This window comes from Poromitra crassiceps (assembly GCF_964638095.1).
Source record: "Poromitra crassiceps genome assembly, chromosome: 8".
Taxonomy (NCBI): domain Eukaryota; kingdom Metazoa; phylum Chordata; class Actinopteri; order Beryciformes; family Melamphaidae; genus Poromitra; species Poromitra crassiceps.
This window is the reverse complement of record NC_139629.1, coordinates 2,388,122-2,416,120: the sequence shown is the minus strand read 5'-3', so window position 1 is coordinate 2,416,120 and position 27,999 is coordinate 2,388,122. Positions and strand designations below refer to the sequence as shown.

At 45.2% G+C, this 27,999-nt stretch overlaps 1 protein-coding gene across 1 annotated transcript; it reads left to right on the top strand.

The window, feature by feature from the left end:
• Positions 1-27,185, top strand: pfkla (phosphofructokinase, liver a). Its single transcript, XM_083642135.1, has 22 exons — positions 1-243; positions 773-846; positions 1,113-1,190; positions 4,453-4,642; positions 9,823-9,988; positions 14,219-14,263; positions 14,585-14,693; positions 15,034-15,129; positions 15,462-15,554; positions 16,554-16,679; positions 18,005-18,069; positions 18,898-18,961; positions 20,547-20,693; positions 21,655-21,725; positions 22,243-22,330; positions 22,421-22,573; positions 23,634-23,798; positions 23,968-24,029; positions 24,285-24,396; positions 24,944-25,043; positions 25,286-25,391; positions 25,519-27,185. The coding sequence occupies exons 1-22, from the start codon at positions 159-161 to the stop codon at positions 25,664-25,666; spliced, it is 2,343 nt and encodes a 780-aa protein (XP_083498261.1). The 5' UTR covers positions 1-158; the 3' UTR covers positions 25,667-27,185.
• The last annotated feature ends 814 nt before the right edge of the window (positions 27,186-27,999 follow it).

Below are 27,999 nucleotides of genomic sequence, written 5' to 3'. Positions count from 1 at the left end.
AGTGCAAGACAGGACAACCCAACATCTGGCCAAGCCCAGCTTTACGAAACTCCAACTGTCGTCAGTTGAGGAATATCGGCGTAACGTTGTTTTCAGCTAGTTTAGCTAGTCTTGTTGTGTAATTTGTTGTGAGGTGAAGCAGCGAGGCGGCGGTCAACATGTCCTCCGTGGATCTGGAGAAGCTGAAGATGACAGGAGCTGGCAGGGCCATAGCCGTTCTGACCAGCGGTGGAGATGCACAAGGTAACTACAAACGTATCGCTATTATAGTAGCTTTAGTAAAGCGCTAGATTGTATTTACGGTAGTCAAGTGCTAGCCTCAACGCGAGACCCATCAGTCAGTCTTCCTTTCTGAAGGAAGAATGACTGACGAGTCTCGCGTTGAGGCTAGTAAAGTGCTAGATTTTAAGATAGCTAAATAACAATGGTTCCAGTCGTTTTAACCTTCAATTATGTAAAGCAGACTGTCCTCAGGCAGCCTAATGTTTAGGTCAGTGGGTGTGTGTATGTTGTAAGGAAGCCATACTGTAGTACGGTCTCGTCTGTGTGTCAGGGGGGGGGCGGGGCCAGCCCAGCAGAGCCAAGGGCTGTCAAGGTTGCAGTGGACCTTTTTATGCCCCCAATAAAGTCAGAGACTTGCAATGTTTGATGTCACCACCAGGATGCATGATGATGCAGCATATGGCGCAAGAGCTGCTATGGAATTACCATAGTACGTTAGATAGTAGCACTGAATCTAGTGACTGTCCTCCTTCCTTGTCATGTCACCTAGGAATGAATGCTGCTCTCCGAGCTGTGACCAGAATGGGCATTTATGTCGGAGCCAAGGTCTATCTCATTCATGAGGTGCAAGCTGCTTCATCCTCCTCCATATCCCACTACACACACACACACACACACACACACACACGCACGCACACGCACGCACGCACGCACGCACGCACACACACACACACACACACACACACACACACACACACACACACACACACACACACACAGTCCTAGTCATAGGAATGGCATGGAATTATATTATTATTATTATAGGCTACATGTGGATACATGCAGATTTTTTGTTGTTGCCATATTGTAATCAGTTACGTTGGTTTTAGGGATACCAGGGCCTTGTGGATGGCGGAGACAACATCACACTGGCCAACTGGCACAGTGTGACCAACATCATCCAACAGGTACGCTTAACGGGACTAGTATTACACTACAACAGTAGTAAAGATTATCATTTACTATTTATAGCTATAATGTTATGCTCAGACAGGACTAACACAGGACTAACACAGGACAGGACTAACACAGGACAGGACTAACAGTCTTCCTCAACAACATTACTAGTGCCCCAACATTGTTATGGTTTTGCCTTTTTGTTGTTTCTTTCTGGTCTTAAATCTTTCTCTCTCTCTTCCTTCTCTTTCTCTCATTTGTATGCTGTTGATAGGATTCTTCTTCTTTCATCCATCTCTTCTTCACACCTCCCCCTCCCTCCCTCCCTGCCTGTCTAGTCCTGCTTAGAACCTGGTAAGGGGCCTTGCTGCATGTGCTGTAGCAGCCATTAGGCCTCATCAGTGAAAGAAGCAGCAAGTTATGTTATTCAAAAGAAAATGGTCAACAGTATCATTGTCTTTTTTGCATTGCCAAAAAAGTATGACTGTACTTGTCTTGGATGAGTGCATCTAATGCGCATTGGGCATGTGCTTATTTTCAAATTAAATGTGTTGTTTGTTTTGTTTTTCTTTTTCTATTTGTGGGCCAAACCTTGAATGAGCTATGAGTCCTATGTGTTTTCTTAGAGTTCAACTTTTAAATCCGTGTTAGTGTGCTTGACAGTCGCCATTTGTTTTCCAAACAGCTGTGCATGACCTTCATCATAAATCTTTCTCAGACTAAGTATAGCAGCATCTGGATTGTGCCTGGCTACAAATCAATATGAAGATGTTTGTGGACTGTGCTCATTCTGTCAGATGTCTTCAGGATCCAAAATTAACTTTTGTGTCCACTGGCCAAATGGCTAGTGAATGTTAGGGATGGGGCCGATCCGATCCAATATCGGTATCGGGTGCCGATATTGCCACTAATTCACGTATCGGATCGGAATCTGTTTTTTTTGTTTTTTTGTTTTTGCAATTCCAGGGGCACAAATTACGCCCCTGGCGTAATTTGCCCATGTATAATAGTATCCTTCTTTGCCTTGTATATTTTCTTAATTTTGTCTGCTTTTTGCAAGGTATATATTTTTTTTTAACTTTAATTGGCCAAATCTTTGCCTATACTGTATATTCAAGAAAAATATTGGTATCGGCATAATATCGGTATAGGCAGATATCCAAATTCAGGTATCGGAATCCGATCGGAAGTCAATAAATGTGAATCGGTGCATCCCTAGTGAATGTTCAAATGTGACCAGCCACTCAATAGGTGACCATTGTTTGTTTTGGCTGGTGACCGAAGCAAATCTACCAGCCACTTATTATTTTACCAGCATTTGGCTGCTGGTGGCTGGTGCTAATTTTGGAGCCTGGATGTGTTAGTTGAATAGTGAGTTCACATTTCAACTCTTCTACAGGCTGGTCTTGTTTGTCATTGCTTTGACACTGGACTGACTCCATCTAGTGAAATCCATCCTGCAGATATGGATCTGTACTTCCCATCTCAGAAAGCCTTATCTTTGTCTTCCATATCCGTCCACTTCATTATCTGATATGTCTGATGTCCCATTAGGAGCCAGGCTGTCTGTTTAGCACGGCACATTACCAGCTCAGCTTTGAGTCCTTTCCTGCCTGTCCTAGTCTGGATTGTGTGACTTGTGGTTGTTGGTCTCTGCTTCAGGGTGGGACAGTGATAGTTGTTGCTCTCTGCTTCAGGGTAGAACAGTGATAGTTGTTGGTCTGTGCTTCAGGGTGAGACAGTGTGATAGTTGTTGGTCTCTGCTTCAGGGTGGGACAGTGTGATAGTTGTTGGTCTCTGCTTCAGGGTGGGACAGTGTGATAGTTGTTGGTCTGTGCTTCAGGGTGGGACAGTGATAGTTGTTGGTCTGTGCTTCAGGGTGGGACAGTGATAGTTGTTGGTCTCTGCTTCAGGGTGGGACAGTGTGATAGTTGTTGGTCTCTGCTTCAGGGTGGGACAGTGTGATAGTTGTTGGTCTCTGCTTCAGGGTGGGACAGTGTGATAGTTGTTGGTCTCTGCTTCAGGGTGGGACAGTGTGATAGTTGTTGGTCTCTGCTTCAGGGTGGGACAGTGTGATAGTTGTTGGTCTCTGCTTCAGGGTGGGACAGTGTGATAGTTGTTGGTCTCTGCTTCAGGGTGGGACAGTGATAGTTGTTGGTCTCTGCTTCAGGGTGAGACAGTGATAGTTGTTTGTCTCTGCTTCAGGGTGGGACAGTGATAGTTGTTGGTCTCTGCTTCAGGGTGAGACAGTGATAGTTGTTGGTCTCTGCTTCAGGGTGGGACAGTGTGATAGTTGTTGGTCTCTGCTTCAGGGTGGGACAGTGATAGTTGTTGGTCTCTGCTTCAGGGTGAGACAGTGATAGTTGTTGGTCTCTGCTTCAGGGTGAGACAGTGTGATAGTTGTTGGTCTCTGCTTCAGGGTGAGACAGTGTGATAGTTGTTGGTCTCTGCTTCAGGGTGAGACAGTGATAGTTGTTGGTCTCTGCTTCAGGGTGGGACAGTGATAGTTGTTGGTCTCTGCTTCAGGGTGAGACAGTGATAGTTGTTGGTCTCTGCTTCAGGGTGGGACAGTGTGATAGTTGTTGGTCTCTGCTTCAGGGTGGGACAGTGATAGTTGTTGGTCTCTGCTTCAGGGTGAGACAGTGTGATAGTTGTTGGTCTCTGCTTCAGGGTGAGACAGTGATAGTTGTTGGTCTCTGCTTCAGGGTGAGACAGTGATAGTTGTTGCTCTCTGCTTCAGGGTGGGACAGTGATAGTTGTTAGTCTCTGCTTCAGGGTGAGACAGTGATAGTTGTTGGTCTCTGCTTCAGGGTGGGACAGTGTGATAGTTGTTAGTCTCTGCTTCAGGGTGGGACAGTGTGATAGTTGTTGGTCTCTGCTTCAGGGTGGGACAGTGTGATAGTTGTTGGTCTCTGCTTCAGGGTGAGACAGTGATAGTTGTTGGTCTCTGCTTCAGGGTGAGACAGTGTGATAGTTGTTGGTCTCTGCTTCAGGGTGAGACAGTGATAGTTGTTGGTCTCTGCTTCAGGGTGGGACAGTGATAGTTGTTGGTCTCTGCTTCAGGGTGAGACAGTGATAGTTGTTAGTCTCTGCTTCAGGGTGAGACAGTGATAGTTGTTAGTCTCTGCTTCAGGGTGAGACAGTGATAGTTGTTAGTCTCTGCTTCAGGGTGAGACAGTGATAGTTGTTAGTCTCTGCTTCAGGGTGGGACAGTGATAGTTGTTGGTCTCTGCTTCAGGGTGAGACAGTGATAGTTGTTGGTCTCTGCTTCAGGGTGGGACAGTGATAGGCAGCGCCCGATGCAAGGCCTTCACCAGCCGTGAGGGGAGGCTCGGCGCAGCCTTCAACCTGGTGAAGAGAGGCATCACCAACCTGTGTGTGTGTGGTGGAGACGGCAGCCTCACTGGAGCCAACATCTTTCGCAGCGAGTGGAGCCACCTGCTGGCGGAGCTGGTACAGAAAGGTGAGACGCTCTCAAACAAACGGTTGTCACTTTGCCTTAAAGAGCATGGTGCAAGTTGGAGACCACATTGCATTAATATGGAGGGGGGGTTAAATCACACACAGATGCATCTAGACCACACATGGGCAAAATACAGCCCGCGGCCCGCGGGCGTCACCTGTGTGGCCCGCGATGGAATTGCATTTTTTTTTTTTTTTTTTTTTTTTACACACACCTGAACGCAACATGCAAGATACCCGCTGAATAAGTGTCCAAATGTTCATGTCATATTCTGGACAATACTCCACTTCTGTTATAGCATTTCAGTCTGGAATATGGAATATCTTTCAATAATCTTTATGACTAAAAGGCTACATTGAAGTAGAAATTTAAATAACTCAAATAACTCATTGGTTTTGGATTTATTTAGCTTCAAGAGTGCATTTTTGTTCGTGTGACCCTCAACACAGGCTTTGATCATCCAGGGACACTTACTGATACTTACGCTTAAATTAACCCACTCATATTCTGATTTATTTCAAGAAAAACATTTCAGCTAGTGGAAATTCTAATTGGCTGGTAACTTTAAAATCTAGCAGCCATATTGGCAGGTGGCCAAAAAAGTTAATTTCAAGCCCTGAGAGCAGGTGGTGACATAGGAGTGAGTGAGAAAAGGATCAAATATTGGTGGTTAAGACTGAATAATGACATCACAACTGTTAATTTAAAATGAGTTATTCCTCTAAACCTGGCTTCAAATGCACCAAATGTTTCGCGCTGGCGCCGTTCAGCCCTCAGCAAAACCTGGTAACGAGGACATTTTTTGTGGCCCTCTCTATCATCAAAGTTACCCATCCATGGGTTACGGCATAACAATATTTGTTCGCCCCCCGGCAACAATCTGGGTTTTTCATGTGGCCCCCCATGAAAAATAATTGCCCACCCCTGATCTATACCATTAATCTAGACTCATTTTTGTAAACTGCAGGGGGCACTGCTCCTGAAATGGAACTGTACACCTGTGATGTCACAGGGATGCAAACTCACCTTTAGGTGACAGTAGGGATGCACGATATATCGGCAATCATATCGGTATCGGCCGATGTTAGTCATTTTTTAACATATCAGTATCGGTCCGATGTTGCAATGTTAATATCGGTTATCGGTATCAGCCAAATTCTTCACATTGAGATGAAATAATGCAGTAAATTTATGATTTATGGGCTTTTTGGGCCAAAAGTTTTGGAAATAAAGAAATGCATTACTTTTTCAAATTCAGTGTTTACATGTGTTTTTCACTATGTACAAAATGTGATGATCATAGAAATGTGGTTTTACACAGATCATATCGACATCGGTAAACATCGGTTATCGGCCATAAGCGCAATGTTAATATCGGTTATCGGCATCGGCCAAAATTTTCATATCGGTGCATCCCTAGGTGACAGTCACCTTTTTTATCCCCCCCAAATTAATGATTTTGAGTGGCCTGCCCTGGTATCTGTCACCTTTTTCACTCTCCATGAGTTTGCATCCCTGTGTCAGCCCCAGCAGAACGTCCAGCAACAAGTGATGTCACAGGTGTTGAACGACCATTTAGAATGCCACCTTTTCTCCATATTGCTGCCCTGGGGGCCTTTAAATGTGTTTAGTTTTGTTCTGGGGGTATTTTCATACTAATCATGAGCCCAAAACTAAAAGAAATAACCTGCACCGTGCTCTTTAATGGAATAGTTCGCCCCAAAATGAAAACTCGGTCATGTCAGTAGAAACTCCATTGAAGTTCATAGTAGGGATGCGCCTATCTGACTTTTTCAGTCCCGATACCGATACCTGGGCTTTGGGTATTGGCCCATACAGAGTACCGATACCGATACCAGGGCTTTGGGTATTGCCCCATACAGAGTACCGATACCGATACCTGGGCTTTGGGTATTGGCCCATACAGAGTACCGATACCGATACCTGGGCTTTGGGTATTGGCCCATACAGAGTACCGATACCGATACCTGGGCTTTGGGTATTGGCCCATACAGAGTACCGATACCGATACCTGGGCTTTGGGTATTGCCCCATACAGAGTACCGATACCGATACCTGGGCTTTGGGTATTGGCCCATACAGAGTACCGATACCGATACCTGGGCTTTGGGTATTGCCCCATACAGAGTACCGATACCGATACCTGGGCTTTGGGTATTGGCCCATACAGAGTACCGATACCGATACCTGGGCTTTGGGTATTGGCCCATACAGAGTACCGATACCGATACCTGGGCTTTGGGTATTGCCCCATACAGAGTACCGATACCGATACCTGGGCTTTGGGTATTGGCCCATACAGAGTACCGATACCGATACCTGGGCTTTGGGTATTGGCCCATACAGAGTACCGATACCGATACCTGGGCTTTGGGTATTGGCCCATACAGAGTACAGATACCGATACCTGGGCTTTGGGTATTGGCCCATACAGAGTACAGATACCGATACCTGGGCTTTGGGTATTGGCCCATACAGAGTACCGATACCGATACCTGGGCTTTGGGTATTGGCCCATACAGAGTACAGATACCGATACCTGGGCTTTGGGTATTGGCCCATACAGAGTACCGATACCGATACCTGGGCTTTGGGTATTGGCCCATACAGAGTACCGATACCGATACCTGGGCTTTGGGTATTGGCCCATACAGAGTACAGATACCGATACCTGGGCTTTGGGTATTGCCCCATACAGAGTACCGATACCGATACCTGGGCTTTGGGTATTGGCCCATACAGAGTACCGATACCGATACCTGGGCTTTGGGTATTGGCCCATACAGAGTACAGATACCGATACCTGGGCTTTGGGTATTGGCCCATACAGAGTACCGATACCGATACCTGGGCTTTGGGTATTGCCCCATACAGAGTACCGATACCGATACCTGGGCTTTGGGTATTGGCCCATACAGAGTACCGATACCGATACCTGGGCTTTGGGTATTGGCCCATACAGAGTACAGATACCGATACCTGGGCTTTGGGTATTGGCCCATACAGAGTACCGATACCGATACCTGGGCTTTGGGTATTGGCCCATACAGAGTACAGATACCGATACCTGGGCTTTGGGTATTGGCCCATACAGAGTACCGATCCGATACCAGTGTTTATTTAATAAGCTGTGTTGTGTGCCTCACTGTGTGGAAGACACTGGGATCATTCTTTTATGTGCAACATATGACCTAAACATTGCTTTCCTAACTTTGTACAACAAAATGTAACAAATAAATAAATACATAGATATATATGTATATATATTATATATATATATTTAGAACACGGCTCTCTTGAATACTCGATTCTGATTGGTCAATCAACAAGATTCACCGGTCATTATTTCTCGACAACCGACCGCTGCTCTGCCACACCTGGATTAATCAGTTGATAAGAGCTTTTTGTCTGCAAACACTACTAATTAGGCCAACCAGTTGCAGCTGTGGTGTCTTGTGTGCCAATTACGAATGAAACCGCTTTGTCGTTGAAAACGCTATTAAAAAATCTATTTGAATAATTATTTTTGTCAGATTATTGAATGATTTAGTTGTAGGCCGTGTTCTAAGCGGGATAATGTATAGTGAGCCGGTGATTACTGGGAAATAATGACCTTCAGGTGACTGATTAAGCCCTCCGCTGCGCGTCGGGCTCAATCAGTCACCTGTCGGTCATTATTTCCCCCGTAATCACCGCCTCAATATACATGATCCCTTACATATATATATATATATATATATATATATGTACCGAATTGTTATTTATGATTGAAGTCAGGTGCCGTGGTTTACCAGCAACATCAGTGCGCTATTTCTTACAGAAGGCTTGGAACCCAAACATCTGAAGAAAGCCACTAGGGAGATAGCCATGGCAGCTGAGACCAGCTCAAGTTAGTTGTGGTTGACCAGAGCTCGCAGTTGGAACCCTTCTGCAGGCGAAGGTGAATCTTCGCTGCTCCACTCAGGCGAGGCGTACAGGCTAAGGGACGAAACGCTGGTGACCCTGAGATACCTGCTGAGGATGTAGACGGGTTCCCAACAACAATGCGAATGCTCTGACCACACTTCCACCAAGGAATACCTCTGTGAGGAGGAACCTGCAACACCGCATCGTGACTCCTGCAGTTTCTGTTTGTAGCAAAGCATCTTTAATGTTTATTCCACATGGTTTCCGATACCAGACCAGCCCGGCCCATTATCACAGAAGCCCGATCCAGCTAATTGAGTTGATCAGTATTGGACAGATATCGTAATATCGTATTGGTGCATCTGTAGTTCATAGTGCCAACAAATGTTAAGTTAAGTTAAGTTAAGTTATCCTTTATTTATCCCCATGGGGAAATTCATCCTTTTACTTTTACTTTACCGGTACTTTATTTGTTTATTTGGTCAGGACAGTACACATTAATGAACAGTTACCTGTACAGAGTCATCTATATGATAACAGTAAATATGTCGGATTTAGCTAAAAGCTCATTTGCATCCATAGTCCTCATGACATAAAAAACATACAAGATACTGCATTTGACCCATCCTCTACTAGGAACCTTCCTAGAACATGGAGCAGTGGGCAGCTGCAATGCAGCGCCCGGGGACCAACTCCAGTTCTTTTGCCATTGCCTTGGTCAGGGGCACTGACAGCAGTATGAACCCTAACATGATACAACTTTGACACATGCACAGCAGCACGTTAGCACGTTAGCCCTCGTAGTTCCATCCTAGTTAATGAAGCACTTTGTTTCCATAAAAGGCATAAATTGTCCATCAGACTTCTCAAAACTCATATGCAGCTTAATCAACGTGTTTTCTATCCATACTATTGCATCATGGGTCCAAAAGTCCAATTGTAGCTGAAGACTCTGCTTCCTACTGTAGGTCACATGACCAGAGCATTGTCACATGACCAGAGCAGAGCATTGTCACATGACCAGAGCATTGTCACATGACCAGAGCATTGTCAGGAAGTGATTATAGGAGATAATGAGGTAAAATATTGGACTTTTGTTTCAATGCCCAGGGCAGCAATTATTTCCTGCTTCATATTTAGACAGTCAAGTAACACCGTAAGTCATCAAGTCACCTTTTATGTTGAATTGTTCTCGTACTTGTGTTGTATAATGATGTTGTTTGATTTATTTTAATTGTTTGTGCCACTTACAGGAAGGATCACAGGCACCCTGGCCAAGCAGCATGACCACCTGAACATTGTGGGTCTTGTGGGCTCCATAGACAACGACTTCTGTGGCACTGACATGACCATTGGAGCCGACTCTGCGCTGCATCGCATCATGGAGATAGTTGATGCCATCACGACCACCGCGCAAAGGTCAGAGCCTCTGATGTTCCACTCTGACATCACCGAAGCAGCTGGAGCTTCATCACACCAAATGTCACCATGTCATACAGTGCTTCCCCTAGAAATAATGTTCAGGCCTGGAGGGATTTCGAAACGTACCTCGACCGCAACGGTGGGGGCCGTCGCTGGCGACGCTAAACTTTTAGCTAACCTGTTCACATCTATGTTCGCAATGGCATCCCAAGTATCATCATACTATTATGGGATGTGATGCGAACAGTTGTATTATGAAATGTGCGTTTCCCAGGCAACGACACACGTTGACATGTTTTGGGACAGCGCTGCACGCTGGCACAATGCTCCTAAAAGCAAAATGCTTATTGTTTTGAATGATTTTGCATCTTCTATTACTGTCAACACTAGTATTGCTGTATTGTAATAATATGCCATAAAGGTTTATTGAAATTTTGGGGAGAGCAGATTTTTTTTTTTTTTTTTTGCAATTCTTTTTCTGGCCTGGCGGGGGTGCCGTTGGCCGGGCGGGCCCGCCAGGCCTGTAGAATGTTAGGGGAAACACTGTCATATTGATCTGTTAGACCCACTGCACTAAGTGAATAATAGAATATGAAACTAGAGGGCACTCTGTAGAGTCACGGCATGTTACCCCCGTTGCCACGCCTCCTTTTGGCCAGTGGGCGTGGAAAGTGAATCACTTTGTCCTTGGCCCATGACCTGCCTGTTGGTTTTATTAAGAGAATGTCAACAATGACACTCAAATGAAACATGTTGTCAGCACCAGTGCATTACAGTACTGGCTTTCCTGGGGAAGCTATGCAGGTCTGGCTGTGGATACTCCTTGGATGCGAGACTGGTGCTGGAAGTGGTGTTGGACAACTAGTAGGAGGTGCTCTTCCCCTCTGGTCTCATGAATAATTCCCCAATGCCCCAGGGCAGAGACAGACAGGGACTCTGTCCTGTGAGTGAGCACCGTCCTTCAGATGAGACGTTAAACCGAGGTCCTGACTCTCTGTGGTCATTAAAGATCCCATCAGCACTCTTCACAAGAGTAGAGGTGTAACCCCGGTGCCCTGAGGGGTGTAACCCCGGTGCCCTGAGGGGTGTAACCCCGGTGCCCTGAGGGGTGTAACCCCCGGTGCCCTGAGGGGTGTAACCCCGGTGCCCTGAGGGGTGTAACCCCGGTGCCATGGGGGGTGTAACCCCGGTGCCCTGAGGGGTGTAACCCCGGTGCCCTGAGGGGTGTGACCCCGGTGCCCTGAGGGGTGTGACCCCGGTGCCCTGAGGGGTGTGACCCCGGTGCCCTGAGGGGTGTGACCCCGGTGCCCTGAGGGGTGTAACCCCGGTGCCCTGGGGGGTGTAACCCCGGTGCCCTGAGGGGTGTGACCCCGGTGCCCTGAGGGGTGTGACCCCGGTGCCCTGAGGGGTGTAACCCCGGTGCCCTGGGGGGTGTAACCCCGGTGCCCTGAGGGGTGTAACCCCGGTGCCCTGGGGGGTGTAACCCCGGTGCCCTGAGGGGTGTGACCCCGGTGCCCTGAGGGGTGTGACCCCGGTGCCCTGAGGGGTGTAACCCCGGTGCCCTGGGGGGTGTAACCCCGGTGCCCTGGGGGGTGTAACCCCGGTGCCCTGGGGGGTGTAACCCCGGTGCCCTGAGGGGTGTAACCCCGGTGCCCTGGGGGGTGTAACCCCGGTGCCCTGAGGGGTGTAACCCCGGTGTCCTGGGGGGTGTAACCCCGGTGCCCTGAGGGGTGTAACCCCGGTGCCCTGGGGGGTGTAACCCCGGTGTCCTGGGGGGTGTAACCCCGGTGTCCTGGGGGGTGTAACCCTGGTGCCCTGGGGGGTGTAACCCCGGTGTCCTGGGGGGTGTAACCCTGGTGCCCTGGGGGGTGTAACCCCGGTGTCCTGGGGGGTGCAACCCCGGTGCCCTGGGGGGTGTAACCCCGGTGTCCTGGGGGGTGTAACCCTGGTGCACCCCGGTGCCCTGGGGGGTGTAACCCCGGTGCCCTGGGGGGTGTAACCCCGGTGCCCTGGGGGGTGTAACCCCGGTGCCCTGGGGGGTGTAACCCTGCTGCCCTGGGGGGTGTAACCCCGGTGCCCTGGCTAAATTCCCACACAGGCCTTCCTTCAATCATGGTCACCTAATCATCCCTCGTTACTTAATTGGCACATTCAGTGCCCAACTCTCCACCTTGAGAGCTGATGTGTGCTGAGCGTTCTGGTGCAAACTGGCTGCCAGGTGGCTGCTACACATCAGTGGTGGATGAGTTGAGTCCCCCCCCCCCAAATATGTGAAGCGCTTTGAGTATCTAGAAATGCACTGTATAATTTAAATCAATTATTAGGGGTCCAAGCACGAAGTGCGTGGATCCCTATTGTATCTGTAATGTTTATTATTATTATTAGGGGTCCAAGCACGAAGTGCGTGGATCCCTATTGTATCTGTAATGTTTATTATTATTATTCTGCCCTAAAACAGCATGCACGTCAAAAACCGTAAGGGCTACAGTAGCCAGACCTTGCACATAGGTTGGAAATGTGCCCCACTGCTCAGAGACAAAAAATTAGCCATATTGGCCAGATGGTGGCGCTATAACAGACCCTTTTGCGTATTGACCCATAACTCACACCCATTTAAGCCTGCTAGATTTTCCAAAAAAAAAAACGAACTCGTCCTAGGCCATTTGCCCGAATGAGCCCAAACTTTTTCTGTGTCATCTCTGGACTTCCCTGATCTAAAGTTGTATAAAGAATTTGGATACGTGAAACTGTCTTGAAATGATAAATGTTTAAACTTTGACACTTTGAAACTTTGAAACTTTGAAACTTTGAAACTTTGAAACTTTGAAACTTTGAAACTTTCACCGGAAGCTTGGACCCCGCATCGTCGCTTGCGGCTATATTTATTATTATTATTCTGCCCTAAAACAGCATGCACGTCAAAAACCGTAAGGGCTACAGTAGCCAGACCTTGCACATAGGTTGGAAATGTGCCCCACTGCTCAGAGACAAAAAATTAGCCATATTGGCCAGATGGTGGCGCTATAACAGACCCTTTTGCGTATTGACCCATAACTCACACCCATTTAAGCCTGCTAGATTTTCCAAAAAAAAAAACGAACTCGTCCTAGGCCATTTGCCCGAATGAGCCCAAACTTTTTCTGTGTCATCTCTGGACTTCCCTGATCTAAAGTTGTATAAAGAATTTGGATACGTGAAACCGTCTTGAAATGATAAATGTTTAAACTTTGACACTTTGAAACTTTGAAACTTTGAAACTTTGAAACTTTGAAACTTTCACCGGAAGCTTGGACCCCGCATCGCCGCTTGCGGCTATATTTATTATTATTATTATTATTATTATTATTATTATATAGCTGTTTATTTATTTATCAATTAATTTATAAATTTATTTAGTTATTTAGTTATTTATTTATTTATCAATTAATTTATTAATTTATTTAGTTATTTATTTATTTATTATTGTTATTTATGTATTATTATTATTATGTATTATGATTTATTTATTATTTATTACTTACTATAAGCATTTACTGGCAAAGTAGTCTCGCTGGCCAGCCTCCCCTCACTTCCGTGAGAGGAGTCTGGCAGCGCTGGTCACCATTCTGGAATTGCGATGGGCGGCGCTTAGCGGCAACAATCCAACTTGCCATTTTCAGCGTGTGGCGACGAGCTAGCGTGTAGGTTTCTGCCGTTAGCTGGCTAGCTAGTTAGCGTTGTTGTTTTCACTGCGGCGGCAGGGGACTATTTACAGCGACACAGAGGGAGGAGGGAGCGGAAGCCATGTCATTGGCTCTGACATGGTCGGAGCCAATGACAGAGCTTGTAAGCGGGGAGCGGAAATCCGGCAGCATCTGAAACGGATGCCTCCAATGGGAGAGCAGCTGTAGAGCAGGGGAGGGGCTTATGCTCGCAGCCTGTTGACTCCTCTCAGGGAGGTGAGGGGAGGCTGGCCAGCCAGACGACTGGCAAAGCAACGTGAAAGTCCACAAGCCAACTGTTATGTTTATCTTTCTCCTCCATTCAAGCCAGTTTGGCATCATTTCTGTTATCTTGCCCATACTTGTTCCTGTGTCAGCAGGCTTCTGCTTTACACCAGACCATCTGAACATGTGTTCTCCAGTACTCATTGCACACTTCTTTGTTTGTGTGTTGACATAAGTCCCAAAACATTTTTTTTTTATTATTTTTTTATCTAATATTTATATTTTTTTGCTTCTCAATCAGCCACCAGCGTACATTTGTCCTGGAGGTCATGGGACGTCACTGTGGGTGAGTAACGCTTGGATCTGTTTGGCTCTTCCTCTGCCATCATATACTGCCATCCTCACATGTCTGTGTGTGACACTTTACTGTCATAGGCTACGTAACTTCTATTGTATTCTATTTGATTCTATTTCATTGTTTCATTCAGTCCTATGTCTCTTATAATGTTTGATGTTTATGTTGATATTTTTCCATGCCCGAGTACGAGCAACTGTAGCATGTCAGGTTTTTCTGATTCTGATTCTGAAAACATACAAATATTGTAGATCTGCTGCATATTATGTTGTTTAATTAATGACTTAACATGGGATCACATGGGTGATTTAGGTATCTAGCCTTGGTGTCAGCGCTGGCGTCTGGGGCGGACTGGGTCTTCATTCCAGAGGCTCCTCCTCAGGACGACTGGGAGGACAGAATGTGTGCCCGTCTGGAGGGGGTAAGACCAGAGGACTAGACCAGAGGACTAGACCAGAGGACTAGACCAGAGTAGATTTTTAGTCACAGCAAAGGCAAAGCTGTTGGCAGGTCACCTGGGTGGAATGTAGATGTTGATCTGAGATGTTGACCTATTGATCTACAAGCATTTCAGGGATATAGAAGAGATTGCAAAGCCTCTCTTTAAAATTCAGTTTTACCAGCAGGACTGTTTTTTTTGATTGAGATATTGATTGACATGAATGTACTGTGTATATATATATACATATATATATAACCATATATATATATATGTATATGACGTGATGTTTTTTTTAAATCTTTGTATGTTTTTTCTCTAGAGCCGCATTACGGGGTCCAGACTCAACATTATCATCATTGCCGAAGGGGCGATCGACAGAAAGGGCGAGCCCATCTCCTCAAACTACGTGAAGGATGTACGTTTTTACCATTTCATTTTTATTTGATGAATTGTTTCTGGAATTGACCCACTCCCAGACCAGTGCTAGACTAGACCATGTTATGAATATGGTGATGATTTATGTCCGCCTCTATAGGATCACTGCACTACCAACCTGTGTGCATTTTGCATAGTTATGGTAAAATATTCAAAACAAGCCTTTAGCACAGTTTAGAAATTCTAGGCATCTTGTGACTGTGATTGATAAAATGTCCATGTTTGCACTCATAATAGTCTCTCTGGAGTGTACGTATCTCTGCTCAAGAACAAACCTAGCATGTAGTAAAATGCCTCTGTGTCTGTGTGAAGCTGGTGGTGAAGCGTCTGGGTTATGACACCAGAGTGACAGTACTGGGCCACGTCCAGCGAGGAGGAACGCCCTCGGCGTTTGACAGAATACTGGTGAGTTGGAGGACATACAGTAACATCTCTATCCTGTGAAGGTACAGCGGTGAACCAAGGACAGTATGTTGAGGCAATGCAGATGAGCTTTGCGTTAGCATGGACTGCCACTGGAGCATGGACTGCCACTGGAGCGGACCAATTAATCGGGGGGTTGGTTGGTGGGGGTGGCGAGGTAAAATAAATAGAAATCACAATATGGAGTTATGCAATTACCAAATCTTGGGGTGAAAATATTTTCTTGAGGGAGAGGGGGGCACCCAAATTTGTTAGAAAAGTCACCTTTCTTGAAGACAAACTTTTTAGATCATTCAGCCTTACTTCCATACTTGCCATACTTCAGTACCATACTTGCCTGGGTCCAGACCTTTCGAATCCGCCCACTCCACTGAGTTGGGTGTTTCTGCTCTGGCATCGTGACGTGCAACAGCCATTTCCTCAGTTGAAAAAAACAACAACTTGTCCAATAAGTGCCGGGGGACTAACGATTAGCCAATCAGCATCAATAAACAGCGGGTGGGACTAACGATTAGCCAATCAGCATCAATAAACAGCGGGTGGGACTAACGCTGTTGTCAAGCAATTGTCAAGTGTCAATGCTAATACCATACACTTGTCTTCAGAAGACTTTGGGCAAAGCTCATGTATGCATGTATTTAGTCTGAGCATCGTGTATTTAGCCTGAGCATCGTGCCTGAGCATCGTGTATTTAGCCTGAGCATCGTGTATTTAGCCTGAGCATCGTGTATTTAGTCTGAGCATCGTGTATTTAGCCTGAGCATCGTGTATTTAGCCTGAGCATCGTGTATTTAGCCTGAGCATCGTGTATTTAGCCTGAGCATCGTGTATTTAGCCTGAGCATCGTGCATATAGATAGACAGTATACATTACTGAAGAGCTGTTGGTGACGTGCTTCCAGACTAACATAGAACTGTGTGTGTGTGTGTCTGTGTGTGTGTGTGTGTGTGTGTGTGTGTGTGTGTGTGTGTGTGTGTTCAGAGCAGTAAGCTAGGTGTGGAGGCAGTGGTTGCCCTGATGGACGCCTCTCCTGACACCCCAGCTTGTGTCATCGGCCTGTCGGGTAACCACACTGTGCGCCTGCCTCTCATGGAGTGTGTGGAGATGGTGAGTCCCTCCCTCACCTTGTCCTTCATTCAGTCTGAATGAACATGAAGAACAAAGTGTGAGGTTGTTCTATCTGTGGTTTAATGAACATGAAGAACAAAGTGTGAGGATTTTCTATCTGTGGTTTAATGCAGTGATACTCAACTGGCGGCCCTAACCGCGATGGAATTGCAAAAAAGTTTTTTTTTTTTTTTTTTTTTTTACAGTGCACCTGAACGCAACATGCAAGATACCCGCTGAATAAGGCCATGTTCAGACTAGGAGGCCAAATCTGATTTGTGAACTTTAGTGACCTATTAATGACTTTATCCAGATTGGTTTTATGAGTCTGGACGCTCCAAGTCTGATTTGTGTCACTTGTCCCAAACCACATTATGGAGGTAGTTTCCAATCTGCTTTCGACTGATGTGACTTGAGTGCGGACGCGCAGATCCACCAAATCTGATTTGAACGTCACTCGCAACTCGTCATCAAATGCTTCTGTGCAGGAAAACCACGTCACCAACGTACGTATTTACTGACGCCCACGTCGTTACCATAGAAACCCATGCAGATAGTCTGTTTAGGTCTGGACCACACAGATCCGACTTGAGAATCAGATTTGTGGCAGTGCGGACACACTCCCAAATCAGATTTGGGAAACCAATCAAGATAATGATGATTAATGACTTTATCAGCAAATCGGATTTGCCTGTAATGTGAACATGGCCTAAGTGTCCAAATGTTCATGTCATTCTGGCCAATACTCCACTTCTGTTATAGCATTTCAGTCAGGAATATGGAATATCTTTCAATATTCTATGATTTAGCTGCTAAATTGTCAAATACCGCCGTCTGCTCGCTACCCAGGCACTTATGTATGTACTTAACCTAACTAACTATCTCGTGTGCACAACATTGTCAGACTAAACTCCGGCTGACACCCCAAAAACCTACAATCCGCTACAGAAAAATGTATATTGATTGTTTATTAACTGGCCCCTGGCCTTCTATCATTTCACGAAAGTGGCCCCCGGGCAAGGAAAGTTGAGTATCCCTGGTTTAATGAACATGAAGAACAAAGTGTGAGGTTGCTCTATCTGTGGTTTAATGAACATGAAGAACAAAGTGTGAGGTTGTTCTCTCTATCTGTGGTTTAATGAACATGAAGAACAAAGTGTGAGGTTGTTCTATCTGTGGTTTAATGAACATGAAGAACAAAGTGTGAGGTTGCTCTATCTGTGGTTTAATGAACATGAAGAACAAAGTGTGAGGTTGCTCTATCTGTGGTTTAATGAACATGAAGAACAAAGTGTGAGGTTGTTCTCTCTGTCTGTGGTTTGCAGACTAAGCTGGTGCAGACGGCCATGAATGAGAAGAGGTTTGACGAGGCTGTCAAACTGCGTGGAGGGTGAGAGCTGGGGTTTAAAGATACATAGTAAATATTTTATGCGTCATTCCAAAATTGGACATACTTAAAAAAAACTACTCTCATTAATGAATGAAGTTATGAGTCATCTTCTATGAGTATCTATATTTTTTAAATCCAAAATTCATATATCAGGGGGCATTTGATCAAACACCATACCTGTATCTATCCCTTGTTCTCCTTTTTTAAATTCACCTCAACAACTACTAAACTATCTCTGTGCACCTGCACACTTATTTGTTGTGTGTGCTTTATCATTGCTAGGCATCTCGCGCGCTCAATTCCTGCGCCCGCCCTGCAGCTCGCCGAGCTGGCCCTGCAGCTTGCATACGCAGCTCGGCCGTCTGCCTGGCCTCGCCTGCTCTTGTGACATCACTGATGATGTCACAATGTCTGTGACATCATCAGTGCCTATGACATCTCCGTGATGTCATAAGATGATCGCTCTTATGACATCACTATATGACATCATCAGTGATGTATAAGATGAAATTGCGTCTTGGTCTCCACCAAAAGCTCTGTAAGCTTCCTCGGGGTCCCCTTTTTGCACACTTTATTTGTCTACACTTATGATGTACTGTATCACCCTGTCTAAAATAAAAGAATCTGAATCTGAATCTGAAAAAAATTGCTCTTATGACATCACTATGACATCATCAGTAGGACAAAAATTGAAACAGACAGATTGCCCACTTGCCCCTTTTATAGATAGATACATGCTTTATTACATTGTCCTAACACTTTTTTTTAATTATCATTGTGCAAATATAAAAAATAAAACCAAACTACAACTAATTTTTATATTTGCAGGAGTTTTGAGAACAACTTGAAAATCTACAAACTTCTTGCCTTCCAGAAGCCTGCCCAGTCACAAGTGAGTCTCCCTCTCTCCCTCACACACACACACACACTTTCTCTCTCTCTCTCTCTCACACTCACTCACACACTGTATGAACAAATACCACAGTTAAACACAGATGACGATCATTGATGTCTTGACTCGTGTCCCTCAGAGTGATTGATGTCTTGACTCATGTTCCTCAGAGTGATTGATGTGTTGACTCGTGTTCCTCAGAGTGATTGATGTCTTGACTCATGTTCCTCAGAGTGATTGATGTGTTGACTCGTGTCCCTCAGAGTGATTGATGTCTTGACTCATGTTCCTCAGAGTGATTGATGTGTTGACTCGTGTTCCTCAGAGTGATTGATGTCTTGACTCGTGTCCCTCAGAGTGATTGATGTCTTGACTCGTGTTCCTCAGAGTGATTGATGTCTTGACTCGTCGTGCCCCTCAGAGTGATTGATGTCTTGACTCGTGTCCCTCAGAGTGATTGATGTCTTGACTCATGTTCCTCAGAGTGATTGATGTCTTGACTTGTGTCCCTCAGAGTGATTGATGTCTTGACTCATGTGACTCGTGTCCCTCAGAGTGATTGATGTCTTGACTCATGTCCCTCAGAGTGATTGATGTCTTGACTCATGTGACTCGTGTCCCTCAGAGTGATTGATGTCTTGACTCATGTCCCTCAGAGTGATTGATGTCTTGACTCATGTGACTCGTGTCCCTCAGAGTGATTGATGTCTTGACTCATGTCCCTCAGAGTGATTGATGTCTTGACTCGTGTTCCTCAGAGTGATTGATGTCTTGACTCGTCGTGTTCCTCAGAGTGATTGATGTCTTGACTCATGTTCCTCAGAGTGATTGATGTCTTGACTCGTGTCCCTCAGAGTGGTTGATGTCTTGACTCATGTCCCTCAGAGTGATTGATGTCTTGACTCGTGTCCCTCAGAGTGATTGATGTCTTGACTTGTGTCCCTCAGAGTGACTGATGTCTTGACTCGTGTCCCTCAGAGTGATTGATGTCTTGACTCGTGTTCCTCAGAGTGATTGATGTCTTGACTCGTGTCCCTCAGAGTGATTGATGTCTTGACTCGTGTCCCTCAGAGTGATTGATGTCTTGACTCGTGTCCCTCAGAGTGATTGATGTCTTGACTCGTGTCCCTCAGAGTGATTGATGTCTTGACTTGTGTCCCTCAGAGTGATTGATGTCTTGACTCGTGTCCCTCAGAGTGATTGATGTCTTGACTCGTGTCCCTCAGAGTGATTGATGTCTTGACTCGTGTGACTCGTGTCCCTCAGAGTGATTGATGTCTTGACTCATGTCCCTCAGAGTGATTGATGTCTTGACTCATGTGATTTGTGTCCCTCAGAGTGATTGATGTCTTGACTCGTGTCCCTCAGAGTGATTGATGTCTTGACTCATGTTCCTCAGAGTGATTGATGTCTTGACTTGTGTCCCTCAGAGTGATTGATGTCTTGACTCGTGTCCCTCAGAGTGATTGATGTCTTGACTCGTGTCCCTCAGAGTGATTGATGTGTTGACTCGTGTCCCTCAGAGTGATTGATGTGTTGACTCATGTCCCTCAGAGTGATTGATGTCTTGACTCATGTCCCTCAGAGTGATCACTCCTTGGCCATCCTGAACGTGGGAGCACCTGCTGCAGGGATGAACGCAGCGGTGCGCTCTGCTGTGAGAGTGGCTCTCGCTCACGGACACAAGGTCTACGCTGTCAACGACGGCTTCCAAGGCCTGGCCAATGGAGCGGTGAGGCCTTCCTGCTGCTGCTACGTCTTATTGGATTTGATGAATGAGTCATTGATTGATGTGACACTGAGAGGAAGCTGACATGTGTCATGTGACACTGAGAGGAAGATGACATGTGACAGTAGCTGTGTTTCCATTACAGTTTTTCGCAAAATAATTGCGATATTTCTACAACTTCGACAATGTACAATTGCGACTTGTAGGCGTTTCCATTGAAGTTAAGTTTGAGTGACGGCGCACACACCTGAACGCAATTCCCCGTTGCAGCAGCTGCCACAGTGATTACGCACGGGGATCTGCCCCAAATCCCGTCCCCTGCATGCTCAAATCTAACCAATGGTCAATGCAAATCACAACATGAAGTTACAACGCATATAAACGAGCCTGATTATCAATTCAAAAGAACATGTTGCTGGCTGCGGTGAATGCAGTGAGCGCGAGAGGCAGAGGAAAAAAGGTAGCCTACAACTGCGCGCACACAGACAGGCAGCCTGTCACCATGGACCGATTTCTGTCATTAAACATGATCTTTTTTCCCCAGCTCCGCTTTTGCACAACACTCGTCTTTCTGCTAGGTTGCTGCGGAGGTTTTGCCACGGCTTATCGAACCCTTTCTCCCTCATTTTCCGCTCCTTTTCCAAAGGAGAATGGGTCACATGACGTGCAAATGCGGAAAAGTGTGTTTCCATTACACTTTTGCGATAAACTGCTATATCGACACGTCTGAAAAACCACCTCATGAGAGCGCAAAAACTTTTTGCGATATTTGGGAGGTTTTTCGAAATTTACGTGTTTCCATTACCCACTTTCTATTGCGATATTTAGATTTTGCGCATTTCTGATGGTAATGGAAACACGACTACTGAGAGGAAGATGACATGTGTCATGTGACACAGAGGAAGATGACATGTGTCATGTGACACTGAGAGGAAGCTGACATGTGACATGTGCCTCTCCACAGGTGACTGAGATGCAGTGGCACAGTGTGGCTGGATGGACGGGCCAAGGAGGCTCGCTGCTGGGGACAAAGCGGTGAGGCTTTCTCTCTTTCATTTGAATAATTGAACAGGGTTTTTAGAGGTTATGAGACTCCTCCTTACATGAGATGAGATGAAATCAACCTACTTATTACTGTCATGTTTGCAATTCTTTCCTGGTACCTTCCTGCATACTGTATTATATGTTCTGAGAATGTTCTGTGGTTGCCAATTTTTGGTCTTTCAATCTTTGTCAAGGTCCTTCCAATGTAGGATGGATTCTTTTCATTAAACGACGTGGCTCGGAGTAAGTGTAAGTGTACACTTGGAGTAAGCGTAGTAAGTGTAGGTGTACACTTGGAGTAAGTGTACACTACAGGCTCTACCTCTCTTCATTGATACAGCCTTTGCTGCTCTAGCGTTGCTCCTGCGTGATGTGACCCCTTCAATAGTGACCTGAATCCCACTTTCCTTATGTTTTACAATAGAATGTATATTGTTTTACTATAAAATGCTGATCTGTTTTGCCTCGTCTGAACTGAGAGTGGCTCTTTAATCTCTGTCTTCTTCAGAACCCTTCCAGATAAATGCATGGAGAAGATAGTAGACACCATCAAGACGTACCGCATCTCAGCTCTGCTGGTAGTTGGAGGGTTTGAGGTAACTGAATGACTTGCATGTTGATTGACACTTTACACTCGTCCTGTATGTCAGCGTGGTTTTCACTCTGCCCCCTGGTGTCTCTCAAAGGCATATGAAGGTGTGCTGGAGCTGTTTGAAGCCAGGAGTCGCTATGACGAGCTCTGCATCCCCATGTGTGTGATCCCTGCTACCATCAGCAACAACGTCCCCGGGACCGACTTCAGCCTGGGAGCCGACACCGCTGTCAACGCTGCCATGGAGGTGAGGCAAAGGAACTTATTCTTGCTTGACAGTCTCTGAGAGGAAGGGCACTGAGAGAGCCCTCTGGCCTGAGTAAGCCCCCCTTTAAACAGTCTCTTGGCCCATTTCCATCGCTGGTATCAGCGCAGCCCCGCCCAGCTCGTCTCGCTTTTTTGTCTCATTCCACCGATCAAAAATGACAGCCCGGGTTGAGTCGGGGTTGAGTCGTGCTAGTTTTGGTCCCTGCTTTGTTGAGGTTCCAGCGCTGTGGACCCGGTACCATACGGTGACGTGAAAACACTGCAGACGACTGATTGGTCAGGCAGAATCTGTGTACTGTATCCACTGTCAATGCTGGATACCAGTTTAGTGGGGCTTACCCTCTCTTTTGTTATTTCCATCAGTCTTTTGTGTTGCTGCCTTCGGCTCTGGTGAAATAAAATCGATCTCCTTGCTCAGCTTTAACATGACGGTGGTTTTCAATTGTTTTGAGAGAGAAAAAGTCCGCTCCTCGGGAAGCCCTTTGTAGTTGCGTGCTACGTCGGCTGGGAGGCGGGGGTTTAGCGAAGCCGCGGTCTTGCCTGGTGAGTTGCCGCCGGGAGGGTGGATTCCCTTCTCCCCGTAGCGTAACTCCTGTCCCCCGCGCAGCGCATGCATGTGAGTTTGAGTAACAACAAAGTGATATCCATTCTCCTAGCCGATTGTCACATTTGCCCATGCCATGTACACTGTAGGTCATTTAGAAACACCAGTATTTCATAACCAGTTTAAAAGTTCCATGTATGGATTTAATTTTAACGTTATACGTTATAGCCTACTTCGGCCATGGGCGGAGGGCAGATATGCGGTCGCTATGATGACCAGGTGTGGGCGGAGGCGAGTAAACTTGCTATGGAAACAGAGTCTATATCAAGTAGAGCCGAGTAAGACCAGGTCGAGTAGAGCTGTACTGTGCTGTTATATGTGGTGGAAATGAGCCATCTGAGAGGACGGGCACTGAGTAAGCCCCTCCTCCCCGCTGCCCTCTGGCCTCAGTAAGCCCCTCCTCCCCGCTGCCATTTCACTGCAATTTCCTCTCCAGGGTTGCGACAAGATCAAGCAGTCGGCCACTGGAACCAAGAGGCGTGTGTTTGTGGTGGAAACTATGGGGGGATTCTGTGGCTACCTGGCAACCTCCACTGGTATAGCTGTCGGTGCTGATGCAGCCTACATATTTGAAGACCCCTTCAACATCCATGACCTGAAGGTGAGACCAAAATTAAACTTGTCTTTACTGTTTAATATGACCTCATGTGCCTTTGCTTCCGGTTATTAATTTTTTTTAACACAGGATTTTCCATGTTATTAAGGCTGATTTTTAATTAACTAGTTAATTATTATTAATTAATTAATTTAATTAACTTGCCCTTTCACAGACCAATGTGGAACATTTAACAGAAAAGATGAAGAAGGATATCCAGCGAGGTCTGGTCCTGAGGTAAAGAACATAAACATTCAGCTCACACATCACCAGCTGCAGTAGCACTCTGAAAAGGATCTGTGCTGTTGTCAGGCTATTTACTGTCAACGTGTGTACATTGTTATGTGTATGTATATGTCCATCCTTTGAGAAAATAAATAAATAGATTCTGCATCAACTTCCATTTCATCAAATCAAATTGAAATGCATATAAAGAGATTGGTTTGGGAGATTGGAAAATCAGGTTGATCTCCTCATTTTCTGCATCTACAGGAATGAACGATGCCATGAGCACTACACTACAGATTTCATCCATAAGCTGTATTCATCAGAGGGGAAGGGCGTGTTTGACTGCAGAGTCAACGTGCTGGGACACCTTCAGCAGGTATGGAACCACCGTGCACCTCAGTTCATCTGTTACAGCAAAACACAGGCCAACAACTTCATATTCGGCGATAATATATTTCACTTGATACACAATGATGCTGAGAGGTGACTATGAGACCATTTACACCTGGCGCTAACATGCGTTTTCTGTGATCAGATTGCAATCAGATTGTATTTGATCACTTCAGCCTGATTCCATTTACACCTGGCGTTAACATGCATTTTCTGCAATCTGATTGCAATCAGATTGCAGAAATGGTTGTCCTCTCAATCCGCATAAAGTTGCAGTATCCAGATTGAGAGGACACATTGCATTTACACTTGTGTTCAATGTGTACACAATGCATCCCTGACCACCTCCGGAGGTGGTTTGGCCGATCAGATTGCAATCCTTCTTCAATGCGTTTTGGGGGTGTTTACACCTGTACTTTCAAGTGATAAAACACAATCTGATCACAGAAAACGCATGTTAGCGCCAGGTGTAAATGGCCTCCATGACTGTTATTGCCACTTGATAACTCTGTGTTTGTGTCTTCTCTCTCCAGGGGGGGGCGCCGACGCCCTTTGACAGAAACTTTGGCACCAAGTTGGGTGTGAAGGCTGTGCAGTGGATCTCAGAGAGAATAGCTGAGAACTTCCGGCAAGGTGCAGTAGTGATGAGTTGACAGTTGACATGAATAAACTGTTGCAAAATGGTTCAGAAACTTAACCCATTGATACCTGATGCAGCATTTGTGTGTGTATATCCCTTTAAGACCGCGTCACGCGGTTCGCGGTCTTAAAGGGATACACACACAAATGAGGGATATACACGCAAATGCTGCATCAGGTATCAATGGGTTAACGGCCAACAACAATGATGTCATGATTCCATTTCGTCCCATCAGGGCGTGTGTTTGCCAACTCAGCGGACACGGCGTGTGTGCTCGGCCTCAACAGGAAGGTCATCGCCTTTAGTCCCGTCACTGAACTGAAGGATGTGACTGATTTTGAGTAAGCAGTGCAACAACCCTGTTTCGTTTTTGTCACATGACCATATGATTATTCTGTAACTTAACCCTGTGAAATTTAAATCTCAGAAGCACCAGTATAGGGACTGTAATGCATCTTATTTTTGCAGGCACCGGATGCCCAAGGTCCAGTGGTGGTATAACCTGCGGCCCATGCTCAAAATGTTGGCCAAGTACCAAACCAGCTTCAACGAATACGTCCCAGGAGAGATCGAGCACGTGACCCGGCGATCCATCAGCATCGACCCTGGGTTCTAGTTGAGTCTCTCCGTATTGATCTCTTATCAATCCTTCCTGCCTGGTTCCACACAGAGCATTGATCTCTTATCAATCCTTCCTGCCTGGTTCCACACAAGAGCATTGATCTCTTATCAATCCTTCCTGCCTGGTTCCACACAAGAGCATTGATCTCTTATCAATCCTTCCTGCCTGGTTCCACACAGACTGCCAACTAGAAGAGCGGTTTGTGGGGCACCTATGCAAGACTGAGGGTCTGATGACATTTAAAAGTCGCATTGACCTGAGTCTCATAAGTCACAGTCACTGTAGTAGAGGCTATATTTAATTAATGCATAAAGAATGTACAAAAAGTAATTCATTCCTTGAATGAGGAAGACTGGGTGTACCTAGAAATTGGAGGTTTACTACTTAACAATAATATAACATGCAGAAGTATAAATGGTTTGTCTGACATACTAAAGGAAATACTGGCTAACATTTTTGAAATCTATGTTTTGGTTGTTGTGTATAATCTGACAGAGTAATGCTGTTGTAACGTGTTGTTGTGCTACATAGACTGTGTTGCATAGTTGATTTCTCTACTGTTGACAAAATGTTATATTGTAAGTCGCAAAGCGTCTGCTAAATGACGTAATGTAATGTATTAAAAAAACAACATTGCATACACTTAACTGTGTATCTGCTTTATGGCTATCGATTATGAAGTAAGGCCAATTGAACTTACATTTTCTATCTATCATATAGGCGAGATGAACCCAACGGAGCCCATGTCATGATATGATTGGTTGAAATGGGGTAGACATTTGATAGTGCAATGTGACGTCAGCAAACTGTAGATTACTGTTTTGAATGAAATCTTGAAAAATGAACTTTTGATGTGAAAAAGTGTGAAAAACTAAAGAAATTTGATTTTTGCGATTTCTTTTTGCATACATTATTAAATAGGTGCACCGAATACCCAGGTATTTGAACTCAAATTTAAAAAGTAATTTTTGGGTTCAGCTCGACTTTAAAGGTATTTGAGGCTAGAAGTTGGTGCTTATTAGTCCAATATCCATTTTAAATGTGTGTAAATTAATCTGGATGCTGTGCGTATGTGTGAATCACACACCTCAGTAGGACAGTATCGTAACACGCTAATGTACATTTTAAATGCTCCTGTATATTTTGCACAGAAACAAACTTCTTCTATTGTTGGTTTGTTACTCTATAGATATTTAACTGGACTGATGTGAGGCAGTCACATGACTTTCTCATGTCATGGGGCCAATTGTCCTTAGGAATGTGAATTTCCTGTTCATATCATTGTGTACAACTGAAACACTGCTTCTCTCAATTCAAACCCAGCAGCATGTCTCCACTAACAATATGCCGTTTACTACCCAATTATGTGCAAATACTTACTACGGCTAAATTCCTTTGCAGATTTTATTAACACATCATCATCAGTACTTGGAAATTAGGCATCTCTCAAAAGAAATGTGAATGTATGTCATTACATTTAATTTTGATACCAATGCTATCTCTTCAATAAAACTTGTCCAACAATATCATGTCTTCAATTTACTGTAAATAAATGTTAGGAGAAGTATGATATTAAGTTTTATTAAGCATAAACATAGATATAGCCAACTTTGAACATAACCAGAAAGAAATAGCTTCTGGGAAATCTCACTTAGATATTAAACTGTTAAACATCTTCAAAATTGATGAACGATAACGGTGTTAAACCCTGCAATCCTACGTTAAGTGTTAGTCACTACCCCACTAATATGACTGTTACTGCAGACAACAGCAAAAGGAACTGCTGTTACAAATAAAAGAATTCTGCATTTTTCAGTCCAATGTTTTTCTTAAAACTTGAATGAGAAAGGACATTCGTCCCTGGCCGTCTTATCTCGGTCAGCTGTGTCTCGCTGAGGACTGTTGGAGCCAAAGGAAAAGTGGAAGACTTCACCCTGCTCTGTTTGGTCAAACAGGAACCCCGGGCCTGCAGACACATATATATATATATATATATAACACTAACACATGGGCCTGCACAAACACATTCACAGCTCCAAGTGGGTAACACTAACACATGGGCCTGCACAAACACATTCACAGCTCCAAGTGGGTAACACTTAACACATGCACAACACTACATTCAATTATATTGAAAGACATTTGATATTTACCACTTGAGGATTTGGATTCAGACGTTTTCTGAAAAGAGGGATGAACAGAGTTTAGTATAGTTTTGTACTTTTGTTATTCATATACAGTATGAAGTAAGGGTCACAGTGAAAATGTGGTACCTTGTCACTGAAGTAGGAGCTGGTGAATCCGAAAGGTGAGTCCTGCAACGAAAC